General features: G+C 48.6%; 1 protein-coding gene across 1 annotated transcript in view; it reads left to right on the top strand.

Annotated features, from left to right (window-relative positions):
• UTP4 (UTP4 small subunit processome component) overlaps nucleotides 1-27,409 on the top strand; it is a 175,075-nt gene that overhangs the window by 80,263 nt on the left and 67,403 nt on the right. The window contains exon 9 of the mRNA XM_029608320.1: nucleotides 19,261-19,325. Within this exon, the coding sequence (XP_029464180.1) occupies nucleotides 19,261-19,325 (65 nt within the window). The remainder of the gene's footprint in view (nucleotides 1-19,260; nucleotides 19,326-27,409) is intronic.

Genomic DNA, 27,409 nt, shown 5'->3' with positions numbered 1-27,409 from the left:
GGGCATCCATAATCTTGCTGGGATTCAGTGTTTGGTTGAGTACAGTTACGGTTATCCGTTTTTAATCGTTTTTTTTCAATAATATGTCCACATTGGCTTTTGAAGAGAATACTGGAGGGCTGAGGTCACTGCAGGGGTGTATGAAGGGTGACGTCAACTTTGAAACCTGACTCCGCCTCGATCTGCTGGCAAGGGGGCATAACCCATTGGTCCTGAGTCCATCTGTCTACACTACGGAAAATTATCAGGTAAGTAATTTCTCCATTAACAAACTGTAAATAATAAATGGAAGTATTCAGTAAAATAAGCAAAAACCAAGACAGTAAATACAATAAAATAACCATGAAACAAAAAATATAACACACAAACATAGTTTTATTTATTTAAAATTTCATATTAACTGCTTCCCTAGCTGGTAAACGTTGTCCATTTTAAACCTCCCAAATCTCCAGAAAATAAAAATCTAATGAATAAATCTTCCAACTAGAACTCTTAAAACTCATTTTTTGTTCATCATAATTAATTCAGCTCAGGTTTAGAACTGAATCTAAATCCAGATCCAAAATCCTACTTTTGAATCCTGCCTGCACCACCATACCCCATAAATAGAATCTCCAAAAGGCCATGCAACCAAATTCACTTCAGTCATCACAACACAATAAAAAGAGAAAAGAGTTAATCAAGGCACAGGAAAATCTTAAAATGTTGATAATTTAAAAGCTAGCAATTGAAGGCTTTCTGAAAAAAAAAGGCCTTTAGTACATTTTTAAATTTAAGATAATTGTTTTCTGCTCTCTGTTCAGAGGGGAAGGCTTTTCCACAAAGATGAAGCAGTATGACTAGGAGGAGGCTGGCAGGTTATTTCTAATTAATTTTAGATGGGGTGGAATAGACAGTAGAGCTGGCTGGGATGACTGGGAAGGTAAAACTTCAACCAATCTGCCAGACATAGTGGGTGATCCCTATGTGTGCACTTGAAAACAATACTCAGAATTTTGAATCTGATCCTATGAATAGGCAGCCAGTGCAATTCTGTCTGTAAAGGCGGCAAATGATTACATTTTTTTTGTATTAAAAAGTAATTTTGCTGCAGTGTTCTGCACAAGCTTTAATCTTTTTAATAAGACCATTGTACATCTTTGGTACAAATCTAACCAAACTGAAATAAATGCGTGTAGTAAAGTTTGAAGATTGTTTTTATCTAAAATGTTTTCCCTGTACGTACCAGGATCAGTCCAGGACACCTGGGTTGTGACTCCGCACCAGTAGATGGAGACAGACTAAAACTTGTGGGCGGAGCATATATGCCCCTGTGCCAGTCACAGCCCCTCAGTCTTACTCTGTCTCCAGTAGGTGGTGCAGGTCCGGTCACAGCCCTGTCGGGCCTGATTCTGGTTCTTTAGTCAGGTTCGCTTTTTGGGGTTTTGTTTTTGTTTTGTCTATTAGACCTTGGTTTTTTACTGTAAATTGGGGTTTTTGTTTAATTTGGTTACTTTAGTCCCGGTTGCCCTACCTCCCTGGGGAGTTGTGAGGTCCTGAGGGGACTACCCTCCCCAGGTTGAGGCCGCTGCTAGGGTTGAGGACCCGGCTGGGCTAGTAGCAGCGTCAGGGGTGACACCGGGGAGCCCGGTTCACTCACCCCTGCAGGACATAGGGCTTTTCAGCACCTGGGACAGCGTTTTTTTCTTATAAAAAAAAAAAAAAAAAAGTGTTTTTACTTTTGTTTTCAGTCGGCTCTCCGTTCCTTGGCGTTGCGCTCCGTTCCGCTCGAGGGGGGGCGTCTTCGGCAGGGGGGAGGTCGCCGATTTTCGCCGCGTTGAATTTTTGTTTTTATTCAGCGTCCCTCAGTGCTTTTCGGCGCGTCTTTGGTTTCCCGCGGTTTTTTGCAATGCCGCACGGCTCGCAGTGCAGGGCCTGCGACTCGGCGCGCGCGCGTCTCTCCCGGGACGGCCTTTGCTCGGCCTGCGTCCCGGGAGACGAGGGATCGTCGGCGGCTCCTCGGGGGGCCCGTTCCCGGGTCGCGCGATCGCCGTCGCAAGGGGGGGGGGGGGGCCCCTGATAGGCCTCTTGACCCGTTCCCGGTCAGCGCGGGAGTGGTGGCCATTTTGTCTACCGGCCGGGTAGTTTCGCGGGAAACGGTGGGGGCCTCGGTTTTACCTCCTATGCTTTCCCCGCAGCGGGGTGCGGCGGTGGAGGTCCCTTCAGAGGGGCCCCAGTCCCGGGGGCATTCGGAAAGCGACGCAACGGATTCGGGCGAGTTTTCTGAAGATTTGGCGCTTTTGCTGCGCAAAGTTCTCCATTATAAGCGCAGCAAGCGCAGACGGGGGGACGCCTCGCGTTCAAGGGTCCACCGGTCCCCGCCGCAGAAGAAGATGGCAAGGAGGGTGGCGAAGACCACCCAGAGCGCGGCCCGGGGCAAACGGCTTCCCCGAGGGGTGCCGCAGGACTCGGATTCCGAAGATACCTCCGGGGCGGCACAGAGGCCTCCGAGGAGCCCCTGCCGGGGGCCGGGACGGCAGCAGCAGATGGCTCGGCGCAGCCCAGTACAGGTAAAGGAGCGCAGGCCGTCGACGGGGATGACCCCAAGGTGGTGCGTCTGTTCCGCAGAGAGGAACTGTCGCCACTCATTCCGGCCATTCTCCAGGAGCTGGGGATTGAGGCTCCTCCGGTAGTGGTCCGCCAGGAGGCAAATATGGATCCTGTTCTGCTTGGGCTCACAAGGCCGGCGGTCATTTTTCATTTTTTCATCCACGGATATCCTCTTCAAGGAATGGGATACTCCGGAGTTAGGTCTGAAGGTCAGCAAGGCCATGGACAAACTTTACCCTTTGCCGGAAGACGCGCTAGAGCTCCTCAGACTCCCAAAGGTGGATTCGGCAGTGTCAGCTGTCATGAAGAGGTCCACCATCCCGGTCACGGGAGCGACAGTCCTCCGGGATATTCAAGACCGTAAGTTGGAGGTTCAACTCAAAAGAATTTTGAGGTTTCTGCCCTAGGGGTGCGTGCTGCCAGTTGCACAAATTTTGCTATGCGTGCTAGTCTGCGCTGGGCTCAAGTCCTGCAGGCGAATGCGGGTCTCTCTTCAGAGGAGGCTTCCCAAGCAGACAGATTGGAGGCGGCCATTGCCTATGGCGCTGATGCACTCCATGATCTTTTGCGCACCTCAGCTAGGTCCATGGTGGCAGCGGTGTCGGCACGTCGTCTCCTTTGGCTGCGCAATTGGGCAGCGGATGGCTCTTCCAAGGCTCACCTCGGGGCTTTGCCTTTTAAGGGGACATTGCTGTTCAGCAAGGAGTTGGACGATTTGATGGTTTCCCTGGGGGAGAACCGAGCGTTTAAGCTGCCGGAGGATAGGACCCGGTCGAGATCTTCCTTTTCAGGCAGAGCCCGGTTCAGGGCACCCAGGAAGTCTAGGCCGCAAAGATCCTCTGGAACCTCGTATAGGCCGTCTTCCTCTCGGAACACCCAGTGGCAGCAGTCCTTTCGGGGCAAACGTTTTGGCCGGCAAGGAGGGGCCCCGTCGGGTGCGGGGTCCAAGCCTTCGCAATGAAGTTCGGCCGGCCCATCCCTCGTCGCGTCCTCGGCACGCTGTTCCAAACGTGGGGGCGCGTCTATCCTTATTCCTCGAGGAATGGGCCAGCGTGACGTCGGATCAATGGGTCCTCGACGTGATAAAACATGGCTACGAGTTAGATTTTGCTCGCATCCCAACAGACAAATTCCTGGTCTCACCCTGCAAGGATCCCAAGAAGAAGGCGGCGGTGCTAGATACCATCCAAAGACTAGAAAGACTGGGAGCCATCTCGCCGGTTCCGGCCGCTCAGTACGGCAAGGGCCGGTACTCCATTTACTTCATAGTCCCCAAGAAAGACGGCACTTTCCGCCCAATTCTGGATCTGAAAGGAGTCAACAGATGCCTTCGAGTCCCTCACTTCAAAATGGAGACCATTCGGTCAGTGATCGCGTCAGTGCGTCCCGGCGAATTCCTGGCGTCCCTAGATCTCACAGAAGCATACCTTCATGTGGGAATTCAACCAGCGTTTTCAGCGGTTTCTGAGGTTTGGCATTTCTGGGCAGGCACTTCCAGTTCCGGGCGCTTCCGTTCGGCCTGGCGACAGCGCCTCGGACATTCACGAAAGTGATGGTGGTCGTGGCGGCGCAGTTGCGGCGGGAAGGCCTGCTGGTTCACCCTTACCTCGACGATTGGCTGATCCGGGCGAAGTCTCAAAGTCTGTGTCAGCAGGCGGTGGCCAGGGTGTTACAGCTCATGCAGTCCCTGGGCTGGGTGGTCAACTTCAACAAGAGTCATCTCGAACCCTCTCAGTCCTTGGAATATCTTGGAGCCCTGTTTGACACGAAGCGAGGCAGTGTGATTCTCTCGCAGGAACGGATATGCAAACTGCAGTCTCAGGTGCTACGTCTTTTGTCGCTACACCGGCCACGAGTCTGCGATTACCTGACGGTTCTGGGGTCTATGGCATCCACGCTGGCGTTAGTCCCTTGGGCGTTCGCTCATCTATGGCCGCTGCAGTCCTCATTGCTTTCCCTCTGGAAACCGGTTTCCGAGGATTTCTATCTACCTCTACCTCTCGAGGGGCAGGCGCGATCCAGCCTGAGCTGGAAGTCGGGTCAGGGTCTGTGGTCAGAGTCGCAGACCCGGTGGTCTATCAACCGGCTGGAGACCAGAGCGGTCCGTCTGGCGCTGCAAGTTTTTCTACTCCTCGTGCGCGGACAGGCGGTCCGGGTATTGTCGGACAACGCTACCACCGTGGCTTACATCAATCGCCAGGGAGGGACAAGAAGTCCTCTAGTGGCGGAGGAGGCGCGGCTCTTGATGCTCTGGGCAGAACGGCATCTCAGCCATCTCGCGGCTTCCCACATAGTGGGAGTCGACAACGTCCAGGCGGATTTTCTCAGTTGTCACCGCTTGGATCCCGGAGAGTGGGACTTGGAGGACGAGGCGTTTCTCTTCATTCGCCGGATTTGGGGAACGCCCCACATGGATCTGATGGCCACCTGGCACGACGTGAAGGTTCCGCGATTTTACAGTCGACGTCGCGAAAGGGGAGCAGAAGGAGTCGACGCGTTGGTGCTTCCCTGGCCGGTGGATGTACTTCTGTATGTGTTCCCACCGTGGCCCATGATCGGAAAGATCCTACGGCGCATAGAATTGCATCCATCCAATGTGATCATGGTGGCGCCGGAGTGGCCACGCCGTCCGTGGTTTGCGGACCTGGTCCAGCTGTCGGTGGCCGCACCCCTTCGTCTACAGGAATTCCCGGGGCTCCTTCGTCAGGGCCCCGTCTGTTTGGAGGATGCGGCTCACTTTTGTCTCGCGGCATGGCTTTTGAGAGGTATCGGTTGAAGAGAAAAGGCTACTCGGATGCGGTCGTTGCTACGTTGCTGAGATCTAGAAAACAGTCTACGTCCCTAGCTTATGTTCGGGTCTGGGTAGTTTTTGAGGAATGGTGCATGGAGCGGGGCCTAGACCCCACTTCCGCTTCTATTCCCGATATTCTGGCTTTTCTCCAGGCGGGGCTCGCCAAAGGTTTAGTGTGTAATTCCCTTCGGGTTCAAGTGGCGGCGCTTGGCTGTTTGCGTGGTAAGGTCCGGGGGGTCTCTCTGGCTCTCCACCCGGATATCTCCCGCTTTCTTAGGGGGGCTAAGCACCTCCGTTGCGGCCCCCTTGCCCGTCTTGGAACCTCAACTGGGTACTCTCAGCCTTATGCTCAGTGCCGTTTGAGCCCCTGAAACGTTCTACGCTCAAGGATCTCACCTTGAAGACCGTATTCCTAGTGGCGATTGCATCGGCCCGTCGTGTCTCAGAATTACAGGCGTTGTCCTGTAGGGAGACCTTCTTGCGCATCTCCGATTCGGGGGTCTCCTTGCGGACGGTTCCCTCCTTCCTTCCTAAGGTCGTGTCGTCGTTCCATTTACATCAGTCAATTGAACTTCCCGCTTTCTCGGTTGCGGAGTCTTCGGACCCGAAAACAAAAGTCTTGAGAAAACTAGATGTGCGGAGGTCCCTGCTTCGCTATCTGGAGGTTACTAATCCGTTTCCGGTGACGGATCATCTGTTTGTGTTAACTTCGGGTCCAAAGAAAGGTGCTGCGGCGTCCCGCACGACAATTGCCCGTTGGCTCAAGGAAGCCATTGGTTCTGCGTACATTCTGCGCGGAAAATCGCCGCCGGTGGGTCTTCGGGCTCATTCGACACGGTCTCACGCTGCGTCTTGGGCGGAATCTTCTCAGGTGTCGCCTCAAGAGATTTGCAGGGCGGCTACCTGGAAGTCGTTGCATACCTTCTTTAAACATTACCGGTTGGATGTTCAGGCTACTGAAGCTGGGGGTTTTGGAGAGAGGGTACTCCGAGCGGGACTCTCTGCTTCCCACCCTCGGTAAGTTAGCTCTGGTACATCCCAGGTGTCCTGGACTGATCCTGGTACGTACAGGGAAAGGAAAATTAGTTTCTTACCTGATAATTTTCGTTCCTGTAGTACCAAGGATCAGTCCAGGATCCCACCCGCAGTGTTGCGCTATAGTAACGAAGAGTCCGCTCATTATTTTTTTTTTCAGTACGCTGATCCTTGTTTATTCGCTCTCCCGGTTGGGGAGTCTGGTTCCTGTAGGGGTGTTGGTTTTCTTTTCCCTACCAAGTTGTATGGTTAGCTATGGTTGCCTTTTGGCTTTTGTCTACTTTGACATTACGTATGACTGAGGGGCTGTGACTGGCACAGGGGCATATATGCTCCGCCCACAAGTTTTAGTCTGTCTCCATCTACTGGTGCGGAGTCACAACCCAGGTGTCCTGGACTGATCCTTGGTACTACAGGAACGAAAATTATCAGGTAAGAAACTAATTTTCCTTTGCAGCTGATACAGGATACACACATTAAAAGAAAATGAAGTATGGACAGCCGATGCTACTTGGAAGCTCATTGACAGTTTGAATCTAAATTTACAAATCCTTTGGCGTAACAAACAGAAGCAGTTTCAGGAAACGCTAAATTTTCCGTGGGGAGCTCCACAGACCCTCAGATTTAGCAGGGTTGAACAAACATGTTGAAACCAAAGTCACATTATTATTTGTGTTTGCTAGAATTTCTTTAGCTGTCCCCTCAGAATACATCCTGGTAGATTATTTTGCAAGCTTTTTATTGCTTTGTATGGGATACCGTGCCTTTGTTGCCCGACATCAGGTTAAGAAATGTCTGACAGGAGGAATTTTAGGGAAAGATGATACCTGTCGACAGTCCCCCAGGTCGGCCAGGGCTGGAGGTGCTGGGGGGGAGGGGGTTCTGGTCATTGTTTAAGGGGGACACTGAGGGCCCAGCATTGCAGGGTCCCTAGCCCAGGATCAGACAGGGGGAAGCATATCCAGGAGCTGTGAATGAAGGCTCCTGGCACCAGATCCCAGTCCTGGTTCCTGTTGAGCTAGAGGAAACTGCAAGATCAAAGAAAAAAAGCAATAATAGAATAGAAATGTATTTAGCATTCCTGTACATACCCAGATCAGTGCAGACTCCTGGGATTTGCCTCCCTGCCATCAGATGGAGACAGAGAGAGTTTTACTGACACTACTACATATCCTAGTGTGCCACCTGCAGTCCCTCAGTATTTCTCTGTCTCCAGTAGATGGTGTAACACCTGCAGTCTGGAAACAGGAGGAGAGGATGTTGAACTTAGAGTCACGTTTGTCACTGTTGGACCTTTTGGTGCCCAAGGTCTGGGACTATTTGTAAGTTCTGTGTTCTATGGCTTCAACATTGGAGTTGGTGCTTTGGGCATTCAGTCATATGTGGCCTCTTCAGAGGGCTCTTCTCTTCCGGTGGAATACGTTGGAAGAGTTTCATCTTCCCCTTATGCTTGAAGGGGAAGGCAGGAACAGTCTTTCGTGGTGGCTTCTTCAGGCCAGTCTGGAGTGTGGTGTTTACTGGAGTATCTGGATTGGGTGATACTCACCACTGATGCCAGCCTTTCGGGCTGGGGTGCAGTGTGTTAGGATCAATCGGCACAGGGCCAGTGGTCCAAGAAAGAGGCTTCTTGGTCTATCAGTTGGTTAGAGACGAGAGCAATGCAGTATGCTTTACTTGCTTTTTTGCCACAGTTGTGTGGTCGTTCAGTGAGGGTCCTATCAGACAATGCAACGATGGTGGCCTACATCAACTGACAGGGAGGAACCAAGAGTCGGGTGGTGGCTCAGGAATTGATTCTCTGGGCGGAGCAGCACTTGGAGAGAATAGCGGCGTCTCACATCGCTGGGGTGGACAGTGTTCAGGCAGATTTTCTCAGTTCTAGGAAATTGGACCCCAGGGAGTGGAAGCTGTCTGAGATGGCAATGCATCTCATTCACAAAAGATAGGAGTCTCCTGAAATGGACCTAATGGCAACCAGGCAGAACGCCAAGACTGCTCGGTTTTACAGCCATCGAAGAGAACATGGGGCAGAAGGTGTTGATTCTCTGGTTTTACCACAGCCACTGGTGGGCAAGGTAATAGGGCTAATAGAGAAACATCTAGGCGACGTGATTCTGGTGGCTTCGGAGCAGCAACGCTGTCCATGGTTCCAGATCTCGTCAACATTGCCATAGTCGGACCCCTGAGGTTCGGCCATCTGTCAAATCCTTTCCGCCAGGGACCAATATTTTCAGACCAGGTGGGTCACTTCTGTCTCATGGCCTGGCTTTTGAGAGGAGAAGGCTGAGACAGAGGGGATATTCCAAAGCAGTTATTACCACTTTGTTGCAGGCTAGGCGAACTTCCACATCTTTAAGCGTATGTGTGGGTTTGGAAGGTCTTTGAGTCCTGGTGTATCACTAATGGGGTACTGTATCGCATACGTTGGCTTTTCGTCAGGAGAGTTTGATCAAGGGTCTGGCCTTTAACTCTCCTAGGGTACAGATAGCAATTTTGGGTTGTCTCCAAGATAAGGTATAGGGATGTGCTCAGTCTGTGCATCCGGATGTCATTCGTTTTTTTCATGGGGCAAAAAATTTATGACCTCAGGTGAGGAAGGCCTGTCTATCGGAATCTTTTTTTTTTTTTTTTTTTGTATTTAGCATTTTTATTGGACAATGCAAAATAGTATACAAGCCATGTAGTTCACCATACAGCTATGCCTCCCCCGAGACAGTCACATTATCCAAAGTTTTTCCCTTGAACCCCCTTCCCTCCCCCTCCCCTCCTCCCCCCCACATTCCCATAGAATAGAATAGAACAGGCGGGGAGCAAAATGGCCGCCTAGAGAGAAGCAGTGAAAGACGCTCGCTCCGAGATTACTTTAAAAACTTGCTTAAAAAAAACATGCCTCACTCTAAAAGAAAGGCCAAACTTCGAGAGGCGATTGCTTCATCTTCATCGCCAACTCTCGAATCTGGCCAGACTCGAATCGAAACTTTTTTCGCTGCTGATGCAGCAGAGAAAACGCCGGCAGAAGCAGCCGCTGCAAATGCCGATTTTGGGCGGATCTCGGCATTGCTGGCTGAAGAAATCACCCTCAGTCCCGGCGCTCCGACTACCCCCCCCTCCCCGAATCCGACTAGTGCTGTGCTAGGAGGGGTAAGTACACCTGAGGTACATTTATTACTTGGAACTTTAACAAATGAAATTTCTAACTTACCCCAAGCCAGCACAGTTGAGGAAGAAAAAGCTATCGGAGAGATTGTGCGTGGGGAAACTGCTGGGGGGGTAGAAATGGCTCAAAGGCCACTGTTGGTAACATACACACCGGCTGAAATACCGAAGACTTTTACGCTGGAATCACTGTGGCATGCAATAAAAGGCTTGGAGAAAGCTGTTATGGATTTAACAAATATTACTCTACAATCAAATACAAAAATATTAAACTTGGAGAAAAATATAATGGACCATACTACTATAATTCAAGGAGTGGAACAACGTATGGAAAAAGTGGAAAAGGTCCAATTGGAAACTATGAGAGTAGAGAATATAAGCGTGAAAAAACTAGAGAACTTGGAAAATCAAATTAAATACTTGAATCTTCGGATTCTGAATTTCCCATATATAAGAGAAATATCCGCACATGATATGCTGAAAGAATATATGGTAAAGATTTTGAAGATCCCAGCTGAGGGTCTACCAGTGATATCAAAACTATATTACATACCAAATAAAGAAGAAAGAGGGAAAGAAGAACAACAAGAAGAAGAAAATGCTTTGAACTTGACTCAAATTTTGGAAATGTCTATTGAAACAGAAGTTAAGAAAAGAATGACTTTATTTCTGCAGTGTACCTTTTCTTCTGATAGGGATTTAATCTTAAAAAGATATATGAGAAATAGAGAGGCGGTATATTACGGGAGTAAGATCTGGATTTACCCGGACATATCTCGAATGACACAAGAAAGACATAAGAAATTTTTGTCATTCAGGTCTGAAGTTGTAGCCAGAGGTTCCAGTTTTAGTCTTAGGTATCCCAGCAAATGTGTAATTAAGCATTTGAATGCAAAATATATTTTCTTTGAACCTATTCAATTACAGAGGTTTCTTGAGCCTAATAACCCCCAGACCCCGTAGTTGTCGAAGCTAATGTGGAAGTCTATGCTGCACTCCCTAGTTGGTCAGTTTACTTATTAAAATATGTTAAAAATTCTTATTAACCGCCGTTTAAAGTCTCCCCCCAGGTTCTTGGAATAGTAGAAACTATGTTATGTTATGTAATGACTGAGTAAGAGATGAAAAGTCTTATTGTTTAATAATTGAAAAGATTTGTTGTCTACGTACTGTTCTATATTTGCTGGAAGTGAATATTGGAAAATTAATAAAGATTAAATTTAAAAAAGAATAGAATAGAACAGCATAAATTATTCAGGTGATACAGCTTTTCAAGAACAATAAACAAGAAGAAGAGCAACAAGAAGAACTATACACTTATCTTCACAACCAAAACAACATCTTTGGATTAGAGTAGTGTAGACCGTTATCTATCCTCCCACTCCTAATGAAGATTCCCGGTGAGGTAGAATCCCCTATGTATCTGTGACATGTTATGTATGCAAATGCTCATGGAGCCACTTTTCAAAAGGTTCCCAAATCTTCATATATTGGGTTAACAAATCTCGGCGACATGCCATGATCTTTTCCATGGCTCTAATACCCAATAATTTGGCCACCACCAGATTCCGAGTAGGTGCTTCCTTTTTTTTCCCCCACCACCTCGCCACAACCATCCTAGCTGCGATTGCTAAGTATCGCACCAGTCTCATTTTAGGGCTACAAAGGTCTTCATTCCAGATCCCCAACAACCATAACTCCGGGAGTAATGGTAGCTCCTCCTCTATCATTTCCTTAGCCATCTCCTGCATTTGTACCCAAAAATTATGTATAGTCGGACAGGACCACCAAATATGAAAGAAAGTTCCTAATGCATTGTCACATCTCCAATAGGTATTCTGAATCATAGGGTACCATTTTGCCAGTTTGTCATGGCTCAGATACCACCGAAATAGTAATTTATATTCGTTCTCAATCATGGCAACAGACATAGAATGCCTCCCCAGGCCTTGGAAACAAGCATCCCATTTATCATTATCCCATTGGGCCCCCCAAATCCTTTTCCCAGGCTCTAATATGGGCAGCCGTGTAAATCCCTCCATCCTCCAATAGTTTATATATTTTAGACAATTTGGGAGGTTTCTTATTCGCTACTCAAAAGCCATCCATCAAAGAAACCCCTTTAATGATATCCCGATGGACTTCAGAGCTGTGTAAGGAAGTGTCTTAGTTGAGCATAGGCTAAAAAATCAACATGAGAAAGAGCATACTCTCCCTACAAAAGGGAAAATTGCTTTGACTCCTGCAGTCCAAATCTGATGTACTCGAGTGAGTCCTTTCTCTTCCCAGACAGAAAAGGGGTCGAGTTTCCTATCCTGCTGGAAGTGAACAAAACCATGTTGAGAACAAATAGCATTTTTTCCCAGTCAAACTCTCCCTCCACTTGTATCATGGGGTCACTGTACATCTCAGAGCTGGCAGTATATGTTGCCCTCTAAGGTCCGGTCTCTTCTTATCCCAAAATATGTCCTCAAGGGTTCCTCTTCCCAATTTAAACTTTTCAATATTCATCCATTGCTTTTTACTACTTGGGAGGTGGCAGTCCACCACAGCCTGAAATTGGGAGGCAACATAATATTTTATTAAATGTGGAACCCCAAGCCCTCCCCTACTCCTAGTCCTATATAGAACCTGCCGGGCCACTCTAGGAGGTCTTCTTTTCCAAACGATGGACTATGGCACTTCTAGGTTAAAGCACCTTAAGCTTTAACCTGTATCCTCTATTGTATTTTCTTGATTATCACCACCTTTTACTTCCTTCCAGCTACATAAGCATCCAAGTTCTTTCTCCTTGTTGAATGTAACTTTGCCTGATTCACCTCTATTGTTTAACTTACTTTAGTTATGCGCCAGTTATACCCTTGTTAAATGTAAACTGATATGGTTATTACTATGAAGGTCGGTATAAAAAAGTGTTAAATAAAGAAAGAAAGAAAGAAAGAAAAGAAAAGAATCTTTTTTGCAGGGAATGAAACCACTCATCTGTGATCAAACAGGGAAGCACTTGAAACATATAGCTAAGTCTGGGAAACAAGTTCATTTTCACAATTGTGATCCTTCCCAACCATGACATTTGATATCTATCCTATTTCTGCATATCTTTATAAATGTTACGAAGTAAGGGATCATAATTTGCCATGAAAAGGTCCGTCTGATTTAATACTATATTATCCCCTAGATATCATACTGGGCCTTTCGTCCACCTATAGGGGAAAAGCTGTGTTAAACTAGATTTTTGCTCTATAGTTAAGGCTATAGGTAAAATCTCCGATTTATCCATATTAACACGAAATCCAGAAACCCTACCAAATTGTTCAAACTCTCTGGTTTCCGCTCTCAGGGACACATCAGGATCCGTGGCTGAAAATAATATCGTCAGCATATAAAGATATTTTGTATTGATCCTTGCCTAACAGTACTCTGTGTACATCTTCTAAGTTGCGTATCACTTCAGCCAATAGCTTCACACTCAATGTAAAAAGTAGTGGTGATAAGGGGCATCCTTGCCCAGTTCCCTGGTGAATGGGAAAAGTATTTGTATATCCTCCATTTATCTTAATACATGCTCGGGGTTCCTTATACAATTCCTTCACCCAATCCAAAAAATGCCCTCCCAATCCCATCTTTTCCATCACCGCAAATAGAAATGGCCAGTGTACTCTTATCAAATGCTTTTTCGGCATCGATAGTCAGGAGTACGGATGGGATATTGTCCTGTTGCACCACTGAAATGAGATTAAGAATCTTCCGAATATTATCAGAGGTGGATCTCCCCGGCATAAACCCTGTTTGATTATCATTGATCAGCTCTGAAATTACTGACAGCAGATGATTGGCTAAAATCTTGGCCAGTAATTTCAGATCAATATTGATCAAAGATATGGGGCGATAAGACCCGCATAATGTCTCATCCTTCCCAGGTTTCGGGATTATCGTAATCCCAGCTGTGTTACCATTGGGCAGTAATTGTTCTCCCTCCCGCAAAGCATTAAACATATCCCTAAGAGGGTGCGTTAATACCCCCGAAAATGTTTTATAAAAGAGGGGTGTAAACCCATCCAGTCCAGGTGCCTTTCCTGTTTTCAGAGTTTTAGTAGCTCCTTGAACTTCCAACACTGAAATGGGTAATCCCAGGGTTTCCTGTACACTTTGCGGGATACAGGGCAAGGTCACCCTATGTAGATAATTAGTAATGTCCTCAGCTGATACCTCATGATCCGTGGTATATAGGGCCTCGTAAAATTGAGCAAAACAGGCCTTTATCTCAGGAGATTTAACCTGCAACTGTCCTTGTTGATCCTTAATTTTATGAATATGGGAGTGTAGCCTTTGTCCCTTAAATTTATGTGCCAATAGTTTGCTCGGTTTATCACCCTGTTCATAATATTCCTGCTTCACAAGGTCTAACTGATGTGCAATCTGGTCTGCATCTAATTCTTTTAGTAATTGACGGGCCTCGTCTAGTTTTTGGAGCGTTATAGATCTCTGGTCTAGTTTGTGGGCGCGTTCTAGATCATGTATTTGTCTTAACAACTGAGCTCGTCTCACCCATTTCTGCTTTTTATGGTGCGTCTCCAGGCTAATAGCCCCGCAACGTTGCTTTCAGTCCTTCCCAGATGTCAGAGGAGAGACATCTGCTGTGGTGTTTAGCCTGATATACTCCTCTATCTGTTTTTGCACTTTGCACTTTGTTTTTAATTAGGCTGTCATTTAACTTCCAGAAACGTAAACCTGGATCAAAGTTTGGCATGTCCGCCTCCACCAAATAGGGGAATGGTCGGACCAAGTAATGCATTCGATATCAGCTTTCCGAGAATGATCACACAGAGCCTTACCTATGAAAAAAATAATCAATACGCGAGTACGTATCGTGTGGCCTGGAGTAAAATGTATAGTTTCGGCTGTGGGGATATAACAGCCTCCATATATCAATCAATTGCCAATCGTTCAGACGACTTTTAAAAGCTTGTCTATCCTTCTGAGTTGCACCTCCCTGTCACGATGATGTGTCCATATCAACCTTATGTGCCATATTGAAATCTCCCCCGACCACTAAATATCCCCCCTCTAACGGGCCGATACAGTAAAAGTCGTGGGAGGGCGGGCGAGCGCCCACTCTCCTGTGCGCGCGATTTAGTATTCAAATGAGGGCCTGCGGTAAAAAGAGGCGCTAGGGACACTAGCGCGTCCCTAGCACCTCTGTTTTGACAGGAGCGGCGGCTGTCAGCGAGTTTGACAGCCGGCGCTCAATTTTGCCGGCGGCTGTTCTCAAACCCGCTGACATTCACGGGTTCGGAAATCGGATGCCGGCAAAATTGAGCAACCGGTTTTCAACCCGCAAGCCGCGGGCTGATTTAAAATTTTTTTTTTAATTATTTTTTTACTTTTGGGACCTCCGACTTAATATTGCCATGATATTAAGTCGGAGGGTGTAAAAACTGCTTTTCTGTACACTTTCCCAGTGCCGGCAGAAATTAACGCCCTCCTTTGGGTAGGCGCTAATTTCTGAAAGTAAAATGTGCGGCTTGGCTGCACATTTTACTTACTGAATCGCATGGGAATAACTAATAGGGCCATCAACATGCATTTGCATGTTGCGGGCGCTATTAGTTTTGGGGGGGGGGGGGGGTTTGGACGCGCATTTTTGACGCGCTATTACCCCTTACTGAATAAGGGGTAAAGCTAGCTCGTCCAAATGGCCCGTAAGTGATGTAATTTTGTATTAATCTCGTTCAGCACCATATGTTGGTCCTTTGTGGGGCAGTACACATTAAGTAAAGTAAATTTGCAATTATGAATCTCAACCACCAATATTATGTGGCAGCCTTTAGGGCCTTCAATAGATTCAAGAACTTTCACACCCAGGGAAGTGGCAAACAGAATCCCTACTCCACTGTACCTACAGTCTGGGGTGCTGGCTGCGAAGTATTTTTTGGGAGAAAAAACGTGGATGAAGTAGGTGCTCATGTTTTCATCTTAAATGTGTTTCCTGTATGAAAACCACAGAAGCCTGCAGCCGGGATAATTCATTACATAACTGCCTTCGTTTCAGCGGTGAATTTAAGCCCTTCACATTGAGGGACACAAATTTAAGAGCGGCCATGATATGCCTGACACTTACCCCCACCAGCAGCCCAGACTGGTCTACTTGTCATTCTAACATACTGTTGAACACCTGTAAATTGTTCAAGATTACCCTCTCCCCACCCCCTCCCAACCCGACCCCCCTACCCTGAAAATGTATGTTGTCGCCTCTCATTAGGCAGACCCCTACTGGAGGAAAGTATCCGTTTCCCTCCCCCCCCCCGATGAAAAATCAGTTCTCTGTTTCTCCGGTTCCAACATTGAGAAATAAGGTACTATCTTCAGTCTCTGCAGGATGTCAGCAAGTGTTCAAAAAAAAAAAAAAAGAAAAACCTAGGTAGTGATCTAATAGTCAGATCCACCCCCTAGAAGATCCCCAGTATAATCACTATCACCATTTCTCCTTGAAGATCCTCAGGGAGGGAGCTGGTCTTTATCAGTCTCTGAAGATGTTGGATTCCACAACTCACTTGAGCCCGAAGTCCTCTTCAATCTTCAGCCTCCTTTACCCATCCTTTTCCACTTTGCGGGTGCCACTGTGTAGATAGTCGGGGATGTTGGTGGGGCCTTATAAGGAATCTCCACGCCCGTTGCTTGTAAAATGGCCACAGCATCCTCTACCATTTTTGTCCGTGAGGACACTCCTTTAATGGTAAATGCTATCCCGCAAGGATACAGCCAACGATATCTACAGTGTTCTTTTCGCAGGGCTGCTGTTAAAGGTTGAAAGTCTCTGCGTCTTTTCAGTGTTGCTGGAGATAGATCATTATATAAGGAGATTACATGTCCTTCCCATTCAAAGGCATCTAGCTTTCCTGCTGCTTTCATAATAGCTTCCTTAACGGGGTAGCTTTGCAGGCAAAGTACAATAACTCTAGGGGGATTCCTGGGCACTGCCCCCAGGGCCCTGTGTGCTCTCTCCACTATGACTTCTGCGGGTAAGCCTGGGTCTACCGTATCTGCCACCGCCGCTTTCAACAGCTTTCTGCACCGCATATTAACCGGACTACCTCGGTGATGTTAGTATACGCCGCGTCTTCCGGAAGGCCTCGAATGCGGATGTTGTTACGGCGTGTACGATTCTCTAAATCTTCTAACTTCAGTGCTGTGTCCTCTTGTAAGGTATGCAGGCTTTCAATCTCAGTATTTAGGTTTTTTATCTGCACGTTGTGATCCTCCAGCTGGGCCTCACTATCATCTACACGGTGTCCCAGTTCTTTAATGTCGGTGCAGAGTGTGGAAATTGCCTCACAAAATTCTTCCGACAGTGTTCGAATATCTTTTTTCAAATCCTGAAACCACTCTTGAAGGTCTTTTTTATTCATAGAGCCTTCTCCGCCGGCCATCTCTAGTGCCGCAGGCCACTGTTTATCCCCTGCGCCATCAGGATCCACGCCATCCGATGTCTCGCTCAAGGCTGAAAATCGGGAGCCGCCCACATCGAAGGAGAATTGTTGAAGATCTACCGCTTTTTTTCTGGTAGACATGATCGCTGTAGTCCCTACATCTTGAATATATGAAATCCAGGTAATATAATAAACTGGAACTGGTTTATTTATGCTTTTTCGCTTAGGGGAGTAACGGAGAAAAGATTTAAGCCACCATCTTTATCAGATGATGTCACTTCCCCCCGTCTGTCGAAATCTTAATCTGGTGCTTAGAGGTTTGTGTGAGGCTCCATTGGAATCACTGAGGAGGGCGACTTTAAAGGACTTGACTTTCAAGGTGGTTTTCCTGGTCACTATTTTTTCGGCCAGGAGTGTTTCGGAGCTCTAGGCTTTGTCGTGCCAAGATCCATTTCTGCAGATTTCAGAATCGGGGGTGGCGTTACAAACTGTGCCCTCTTTTCTGCCTGAGGTGGTTTCGGTGTTCCATGTTAATCAGTCCGTGGAACTTTGGCCTTTCCAGATTTGGATTCTTCTGCACCTCATGCAAGAGATCTTAAGCTCTTATTTTATTTATTTATTTATTTATTTATTTAAGTTTTTTTATATACCAACATTCAAGACAGTAGTCCCATCATGCTGGTTCACAAGAAACAGGGGAGCAATTATAATAAAACTTTACAATTTGAACAATAGTGCAGAAAAGCAGTTACATATAACAAGGAAATCAATAACTTGGAGTGAGAAGGAAAATGAAGATCAGATAATTATATATATGTATAAATAACATTGTATAAATAACATTGTAAGAGGTGGCTATTAACGCTATTACTAGCGAAGCGTGTTGATTGATGGGAGTTAAATAATGTTGGAGTTAGGAAAGGCCTTTCAGATACCTCAACAGTGCATGTGAGACATGCACTGTTGAGGTATCTGAAAGTTACTAATGAATTTCAGAGATCAGATCACCTTTTTATTTTATGGAATGGTCCAAAGAAGGGCTGTCAAGCTTCTAAAGCTACAATCGCGTGCATGCTGGCTTAAAAAGGCGATTGGTTTGATGTGTATATCTAATGGTCAGCTGGTCCCAGAGGGTTTGAGGAATCACTCAACGCGCGACCTCTTGGCCGAGGCTCAGCAGATATCTCCACAGGAGATTTGCAGGGTGGCGACTTGGAAGTCACTGCACACTTTTGCCAGACACTGTCATTTGATGATAGGGCTCTGACTTGTGGGTTTTGATGAGTGTTCTGCGAGTGGGACTCTCCAGGTCCTACGCAGTTTAGGTGTGTTTAGGTACATCCCTAGAGTCTGGTCTGATCTTGGTACGAACTGGAAAGGAAAAATGGTTCTTTTTGGTAATTTTCAGTCCTGTAGTAGCAGAGATCAGTCCAGAAACCTGCCCATTGAGAGTGGGAAAGTCGGCCACTCATTCATGTTTTTTATGTAATGCAGAGTTGTTAGTGGTTCTCCACACTGTGTGTTTACTTAATTTCTGGGGCAGAGTTTTCCAGTTGGTTATAGCGTCACCATTCTACTGTTCATTGAGGGGGAGTTTGCTGTTAAAGTGTTGGGGTTTTATCATCTTGGCTTGGGTACAATGAGGCACTGCAGGTGGCACACTAGGTGATGTACAGGGTCAGTGAAACTTTCTCTGTCTCCATCTGCTGGCAGGGATGCAAAACCCAGGAGTCTGGACTGATTTGTAGTACTAAAGGGACTAAAATTAGCAGGTAAGAACCAATTTTCTTATTTCTTGACTCTTGCTGGGTGGCAGGGAGAGGTGAGATCCCTGGGCTCTTGCAGTTAGGGAGCTGGGTGGCAGAGAGAGGTGAGATCCCTGGGCTCTTGCAGTTAGGGAGCTGGGTGGCAGGGAGAGGTGAGATCCCTGGGCTCTTGCAGTTAGGGAGCTGGGTGGCAGGGAGAGGTGAGATCCCTGGGCTCTTGCAGTTAGGGAGCTGGGTGGCAGGGAGAGGTGAGATCCCTGGGCTCTTGCAGTTAGGGAGCTGGGTGGCAGGGAGAGGTGAGATCCCTGGGCTCTTGCAGTTAGGGAGCTGGGTGGCAGGGAGAGGTGAGATCCCTGGGCTCTTGCAGTTAGGGAGCTGGGTGGCAGGGAGAGGTGAGCTCCCTGGGCTCTTGCAGTTAGGGAGCTGGTGGGGATGGAGGTTGAGATTCCTTGAGTTTGTGCATTAAAGCCCTCTGTGCGGATTCTTGTTGCAGGGAAGCATGGGGAGGTGCTGCCAGTGAGCAGGAGTCAGGAACATCTTCTGCAGCTGAGGAAGAAGGTAATAGAGTTCTCTTTGTCCTGTTCCTTAGCTTTTGGCTTGTAAGAACAGAATGTTTGGTATCCAGAGTGGTGCCTGCCCTTCTCTAGCAGCTCCTGATGTGTCCTAGACTCTCCTGTGTTCCTCAGGAATGCCCTTTCCCAAATCTGAGGAGACTTTGATCTGGAAGGCTAAAATTGAGTCCAACAAAAATGCATTTATTTGTCTTGTACAGGACTTTCAGTCACAGCATTGGAATCTGTGCAAAACTGGCTGATAACAAAGGGGGAGAGAACCTGAAAAGTATTGAAGGAAAGGCAAGAGATATTAGGGTTTAAGCACATCTGTGAAAAGAGGAATCTTTATTCTGTATTCTTCTTTGGGTAGTCAATATATTTGATTAGGGATGTGGTCTAGAATTATGTTTAAATAAACTGAGCTGGGGAGAGTGTTGAGGGGCAGGGGACAGGCGCATGGCTGTGGATTAGTTGCAAGTGGAGTCCGTGTGCCAGCGAGGAGAGATGCTCACTCGTCTTCTCCCCCTGATGAGATCTGGCTGTGAGCAGAGTTACTGAAGGGAAGAAAGCTGAATATAAATGAATGAGCAGCAGAAACACCAGCGAGTGGAGCAGAGAGAAATGTAAAATAAACCGCGGACTCAGGAGACCATAGAATGAGATGAGAAGCTGGGCGAGGGATTCCTGACCTTTCAGATGTGACCCTGGCATAGTCCATCCACCAGCATGGCACATTAACCTTGCTGTGGTTGGTTTGGAGAATGGTATATGCTTACTTAAACTGCCAGTTGAATGAAATATTTGGCTTGGGAATGAGTTAGCATGAGTTTTGGGGATCTAACTTTGCGGCATTTAGACGTGTGATGCGTTAAGCAGGGTGGCGTGGGACTGGGGATATGTAGAATGATTGATTGGGGCGATTAGCAGGATGTGAGATGTTTGAGAATGGATGGATGGCTCCTGTGAAACAATTTGAGTGGCACTCTCTGTTTTCTTTGTTTTTACCTTGCCATTGTACCTGTGTGTTTTGGTTTGTAGCCCATTTAGATCATATCTTGGATGCGATTAGCTTTTTATAAATGTAGGGTAAAATCTAGTTCCCTGTACATACCTAGATCAGTCCAGACTCCTGGGTTTTGCTTCCCTGCCAACAGATGGAAACAGAGAAAGTTTCACTAACACTGTACATAACCCAGTTTGCCAACTGCAGTCCTTCAGTATTTCTCTGTCTCCTGCAGATGGTAGATGGTGTAGAACCTGCAGGCTGAGAGTAAGAAAAAAAAAAAAGATTAAAAGACAAAATTTTTGGATCCTCCCAGGGGTTTGTGAGGTCCTGGTGGGGCGAGCCCCTTCCCCCCCCCCCCGCCCCGGTTTGAGGTGAATGAGCAAGGGATTGGTGACCCTTCTGATAGCTTGGTCCAGTGGTCCTTGGAATGGACATCTGGTGGTCCAGATCCCTCATCCCCTAGAGAGAGCGGAGGAACCTCCTGGCAAGTCCAGTGGAGCAGGGAAGTATCCCTTTTATACGGTTTGTCTTGGGGTGGGTTGCTAAATTTGGCGAAAGGAGACTGATATGGCCAGTGGTCTGGTTCTTTTCTGATCTGTCATTCACATGTACTAAAGGAAAATATTGGTTTCTATGTATCTTTATTCTCAGAGAGTAAAAAAAAAAAAAAAGAGAGAGAGAGAACAAGGAACTAATTAGGGGAATTTGTGCAGCAGCGAGGTTCCAGTGGGGAAAGTTACCTTAGCAGCTCGGGGAGATCAGAGATGGGGTTTTTCAGCAGCTTCTCTGCCTGCGGAGAAGACCGAGTGTTGGCTCCGTGGCGCTGAGGGACTGTTTCCGTGCTTGCTGTTGAGGTGCTGGTTGTGGGGAGGATCAGCATGTGTGTGTGCAGCAAAAGCGGCATGACGTTCGGAGTTCTGTGTTCAGCATTATCGCACCGATAGAATAAGCCTTGCATATGTTGGGGTCTAGTGCTGAGGCTTTCCCAATCAGCATGGAAACAGCAGCCATTCCCTGTATGTACCCGGATCAGTCCAGACTGCTGGATTATGCCTCCCTTCCAGCAGGTGAAGTCAGAGAAAAAACTGAAAAGGCATCCCCTGATAACCCAGTGTGCCATCTGTGATCCCTCAGTATTTCTCTGACTCCAGCAGGTAGAAGACAGCATAACCTGCGGTCCTGGACTTACTAAAATTTGATTCCTAGTTAATCAAGAGGGTTTTTTTTATTACACCCTGGTAGTCAAATGACTAGATCAACTGGGTAGTAAGTACAAAAAAAAAAGGGAGGGAAAGAGATTTTCTTTGTTTATTATTAAGTCAAAGAGTACAGATTCCTCCTCGTTACATAGAATAGTTTACTTTTGAGCAGGCACAGCTGGACCTTGAGGTTTTCAGCTTGTTTACCTGGAGAGTCAGTGGCAGCCCAGTGAGTAGGGGAGATTTACCGGTGGGCCGGTCCCTCTCCCTTACAGGACAGAGACTATTTCATTCCTCTGAATTCAGGGAGGTTACATTCCGCTGTTGCTCAAGCTCGGTATAAAAAAAACAAAACCATACCGATTCAGCCTGTTTGTTCCCAGGCCTCCAGAAGGGGTAGAAATTCTACTCAGGCAGGCTTTTTTTCGTGCCGGTAACTGCCATGCTCCTAGCTTAGAACCTTTGGCAGAGCGGATCAGGAGGGCAGGGGATGTGTACGGGATCCTTTGTGGCGGAGAGCAACATAAGATCACACTCTATGCAGATGATGTTATACTATCTCTCTCTAAGCCTATGACTTCTATGCACAAGGTTTTATCCCTGTTAGAGCATTATGGAAGAGTGTCGGGGTTCAGAATTAATATAGATAAATCGGAAATCCTCCCTGTGCATTTTACAGAGAGTCTGTTGCGGATGGGCAAGCGAGAGTTCCCTTTTCGGTGGACGCCAGGCCCCATATGGTATCTGGGGGTCAACCTAAGTCTAGATTTATCTCAATTAATACCTTTTGAATTATAAACCATTATTCCCTGTACATACCCGGATCAGTCCAGACCATGGGTTGAACTTCCTGTCCAGCAGATGGAAACAGACCAAAACTGAAAGGGTATCCTATATGAGACAGAGCCTACCCTGCAGCCCTTCAGTATTTGTCTGTCTCCAGCAGGTGGAACAGCTCACCTTGTGGTTCCCTGTTTGTCTTATTCTTTGTCCCTTTTGGGGACTTTTCTGCCTTTGTTTCTAACGCTGTTTGGATCAAGCAAGTATTTATTCTTTATTGATTGAAAAAAAAAAAAGTTTGTTGTTTGGACTCTGTGGATCTCCTTCACAGGAGACAGTCCCTGTCTCCTTACTCTTGTGGGGGCCTAGGGGGGCTTTGCCCCTTGTTTTATATAGCCTAGGCTCCCTATTCCTGGTGGTCCTCGGCTGCAGGGGTGGAAATTGGTGGTGCCAGTTACTCCCCCTGTTCAGCCTCTCTCTCTCTCCCCCCCTCCCCCCCATACTTGTCTCCCTTCACCGGGATGACTTGTTTGTGAGGCTGCCTGCAGGGACGTCTTTCCCCCTGTTTTGTTTAAAAAAAAAAGAAAGTTTTCTTTCCTTACCTGAGAAGTACTGCAGCCTTTTGAGAGAGTTAGGAGCGTGCAGAGTTCGGTCTCTGCCTCCGCTCCTTCAGCCCCGGCAGCCCAGCTGACTTTAATTGCTGCTCCTCTTTCACATCGGGGCCATGCTGCGATCTCCACTGTGTCTGGCTTGCGGGGATTCCTCTCTTCGTCTCTCTAGGGAGGGACTTTGCTCTCGCTGTTTGCCAGTGGGGGGGAGGGAAGGTTCCTCAGCGTCCCCGATGCCCTCAGGAACCTGAACTAGGCCTAGTAAGTGCTTGGCCGCACCGTTCCCGGGCCGTCAAACCATGGGAACAGCGGCCATTTTAGGTTTTTCGGCTGCTTCCTTTTCAGAGCACCCTGAGCCACAGGACCCGATTTTTTTTTTTTGGAGCTCCCCCCCTCGATTTGAGCCCCGCTCACTCTCCTGAGTCATGTTTTGATCCCCCCCCCACCTCTGATTCCCCCCCCCTTCCCCCGGAGGCGCCAGACTCCGTTTTTCAGCTGAATTTGTGCTTTTATTGCACAAATCCTATTTGGCAAGCTTGCAAGAGGAATCTGACCCCCTCCTTGGTCCCGTCCCCCTGGCTAAGGTTCCTAGGCTTCCTGTACCCCCCTCCTCAGCGGCTCTGGACGGGCAGGGGTCGATTCGGGTTCGAGTGGTCCCGGGGCCCCCCCCCCCCCCCCCCCCCCCCAAGATCCTCCCGCTCCTCTGCCTGCCCAGGAGCCGGATCAGGACCCGGATTATGTTGATGCCTCTCCCCCTCTGGAGGGGGATGACCCCAGGTCCTCCGTCTCTTCCGAAGGGAGGAATTGGACCCTCTTATACCCTTCATCTCTCAGGAATTGGGGATTGAGTGTCCCCCAGTGGACGAGTTTTCGGCGGCGATGCCAGCTTCCTCGGACCCGGCCCTTCCTTGGACCCAGGGCTCTGCCGTGCTCTTTTCCCTTCCACCCTATGCACAAACTAATGCTCCTCAGGGAATGGCAGGCCCCCGAGACGGGTCTTGGGGTCGGGAGAGCCATCGAAAAGCTTTATCCTCTCCCGTAGGAGTGTTTAGATTTATTAAAAATGCCTAAGGTGGACCCTTCTGTGACGGCGGTCACTAAGCACACCACCATGCCGGTGGTGGGGGCCACAGCCTTGAGGGGATGTCCAAGATCGCAAGCTGGAATTCCATCTCAAGCACATTTTTGAAATCCTAGCCTTGGGTGTTCGGGCGTCGATCTGCAGGGGCAAGCCTTAGATGGCTCCAACAATTACTCAGCACCCAAGACCTCCCGTCTGCAGAGGCAGAGCAGGCTGAAAGGTTGGAAGGCACTATAGCTTGTGGGGCGGATGCCCTCTACGACTTGTTCAGCGTGCAGGCAAAGGCGATGGCTTTGGCGGTTTCGGCCAGACAGCTTCTCTGGCTCCGACACTGGGTGGCTGATTAGTCTTCCAAGGCACAGCTGGGAACTCTTCCTTTCAAAGGTAAGTTGCTTTTTGGCGAGGACCTGGAGCAGCTTATTAAATTCTTGGGGGAAAACAAAGTTCAGAAGTTGCCTGAGGACCGCCCGAAACAAGCGAGATCTTTCTTTCCTACTCGTACCTGTTTCCGGGGTCAACGAAGATATCACCCAAGAGCAAGGGGCGCCTTCTCTAGGGGGAAATTCCTCCAGGTCCCAGTCCTGGCCTTAGTCCTTTCGAGGCAGTCGGGCCTTTTGAGATGATACTCCCCATCGTCCCGTGCCCAAGCCTGCCTCCCAATGAGAATCTGCCGGCCCATCCCTCCATTCCCAACTTAGGTGGTCATCTGTCTCTGTTCGTGGAGGAATGGGCCAAAATTACGTCGGACCAGTGAGTCCTCGAAACAAACGGAAAAGGCTACGCCTTAGAATTTGCTCACAACATTCCGGACCTGTACATAGTCTCTCCGTGCGGCCACCGGAAGAGGGCCGCTGTGACTCACTCCACCAGACTCCAGAGATTGGGGGCGATCCTCCCGGTCCCGGTGGCGGAACACGGCGCCAGCCAGTATTCTATCTACTTCGTGGTCCCAAAGAAGGATGACTCCTTTCGTCCCATCTTGGATCTCAAGAGGGTCAACCATGCCCTCAAAGTGCCCCATTTCCAGATGGAAACCCTGCAGGCTGTGATAGCGGCGGTCCATCCCGGAGAATTTCTGGCTTCACTCGACCTGACGGAAGCCTACCTGCACATACCGATCCGTGCCGAACATCAGAGGTATCTCCGATTCCACATCTTGGGCCAACACTTCCAGTTTCGGGCCCTGCCCTTTGGTCTCACCATGGCTCCACGCACGTTTACCAAGGGTGATGGTGGTGGTGGTGGCGGCAGCCCTCCGGAAGGACGGGGTGCTGGTCCACCCATACTTGGATGATTGGTTGGTCCAGGCCAAGTCGGAGACCCTATGCCGTCAGGCAGTGGACCGCGTCCTTGCTCTTCTCTCGTCCCTGGGATGGATCGTCAATTTTTCCAAGAACAATCTCCGACCGACCCAGGTCTTGGAATTCCTGGGAGCTCGCTTCGATACTCGCGTCGGCAAGGTCTTTCTGCCGGACTCAAGAACGTTCAAGCTGATGGATCAGGTTCAGAGCTTCTTTGCCATGCCTCTTCCCACGGCGTGGGATTATCTACAGGTCCTGGGGACCATGGCTTCCACAATCGACTTGGTCCCCTGGGCATTTGTGCAGGAGACAGCAAAGCTCTCCCTTAGTGAGCTTTGCTGTCCCATTGGCAGCCAGTTTCGGAACAGTTTCAGACGCCGCTCCCGCTCTCTGACTCTACCATCAGTGACTTACAATGGTGGCTATCGCTCAAGCACCTTCTTCGTGGAATGTCTCTTCAGACCCCGCAGTGGATGGTAGTCACGACGGATGCCAGCCTCTCCGGTTGGGGAGCGGTTTGCCAGTCTCAGGCCATGCAGGGATACTGGTCCCCAGCCCAATCTCGCTGGCACATCAACCGCCTGGAGACTCGTGTGGTTCGTCTGGCACTCAAGGCTTCGTCGACAGGCAGTCCGGGTGCTCTTGGACAACTGTACCACCGTGGCGTATATCAATCGCCAGGTGGGGCACCAGGAGTTGCCTGGTGGCCCTTGAAGAAAGTCAGCTCCTCGCGTGGGCAGAGCAACACCTGGAGTGCCTCGCGGCTTCTCATTTTGCGGGCAATGAGAATGTTCAAGCTGACTTTTTGAGTCGTCAGCGTCTGGATCCCGGCGAGTGGGAGTTGTCCGGCGCCATGGCCCTGATCATCAGCAGGTGGGGTCCTCCGCACCTGAATTTGATGACAACCATGAACAATGCCAAAGTTCCCAGGTTCTTCAGCCGCTGGAGGGAACGCTGCTCGGAAGGGGTAAATGCTCTGGTCCTTCCTTGGCCACGCGACGTCCTTCTGTATGTATTTCCTCCTTGGCCCCTCATAGGGAAAGTGCTCAGATGGATAGAGCTTCACAGAGGTCCGGTCATTCTCGTAGCTCCCGAGTGGCCTCGAGACCGTGGTTCGCGGACCTAGAAAACCTCGCGTCGGACGGTCCCCTTCATCTCGGCCATCTTCCATGCCTCCTCCGTCAAGGTCCCGTATTTTTTGACCAGGCGGATTGCTTTTGTCTTGCGGCATGGCTTTTGAATGGCGGAGGCTGAGGCGGAGGGGATCTGCTGAGGACGTCATCTCCACTATTTTGCGGGCTCGCAAAACTTCTACTTCCCTCGCCTATGTCCGGGTTTGGAAGGTTTTCGAGCTTGTCTGTGAGGAAGCGGGTATTACGGCACGTTCGACTCCAGTCTCGCTAGTCCTCTTGTTCCTCCAGCGTGGTCTCTCTAAGGGTCTCTCCTTCAGCTCACTCCGTGTACAGGTGTCTGCCCTCGGTTCTCTCTTGGGAAGCCTTGAAGGCTATGCGGTTGTGTCTCATCCGGATATTGTCTGTTTTCTCAAAGGGGTCAAACATTTGAAGCCGCCGTTGCATCCCACTTGTCCCTCGTGGAGTCTGAATCTGGTCCTCTCTCTGTAAGGCTCCCTTTGAGCCCCTTCGCCGTTCTACCCTCAAGGATTTGACACTTAAGACAGTGTTTTTGGTCTGTATTTGCTCCGCCAGACGGTGTCTGAGATCCAAGCGTTGTCTTGCCGTGATCCCTTCTTATGTTTCTCGGACTCCGGGGTCTCTCTTAAGACGGTCCCGTCATTCTTACCGAAGGTTGTGTCTTCCTTTCATGTCAATCAGTTGGTGGAGCTCCCCGTGTTCTCTCCTGCGGACATTGCAAGCCCTGGCGGGGATGATCTACGCCGTCTAGATATGAAACGCGTTCTCATGCGTTATCTTGAGGTAACTAATGACTTTCGAGTGTCGGATCATCTTTTTGTCTTATTGAGTGGCCCCAACCGGGGCAAACAGGCCTCTAAGACTACGATATCTCGCTAGTTGAAGGAGGCGATCTCGTCGGCTTACATCTGTCAGGGACGTCCGGTCCCGGAGAGCCTTAAGGCCCATTCCTTGCGTTCTCA

Source organism: Rhinatrema bivittatum, chromosome 7 (genome assembly GCF_901001135.1).
Source record: "Rhinatrema bivittatum chromosome 7, aRhiBiv1.1, whole genome shotgun sequence".
Classification (NCBI taxonomy): domain Eukaryota; kingdom Metazoa; phylum Chordata; class Amphibia; order Gymnophiona; family Rhinatrematidae; genus Rhinatrema; species Rhinatrema bivittatum.
Note: the sequence above shows the minus strand (reverse complement) of the source record. Positions and strands in the feature narration are given on the sequence as shown.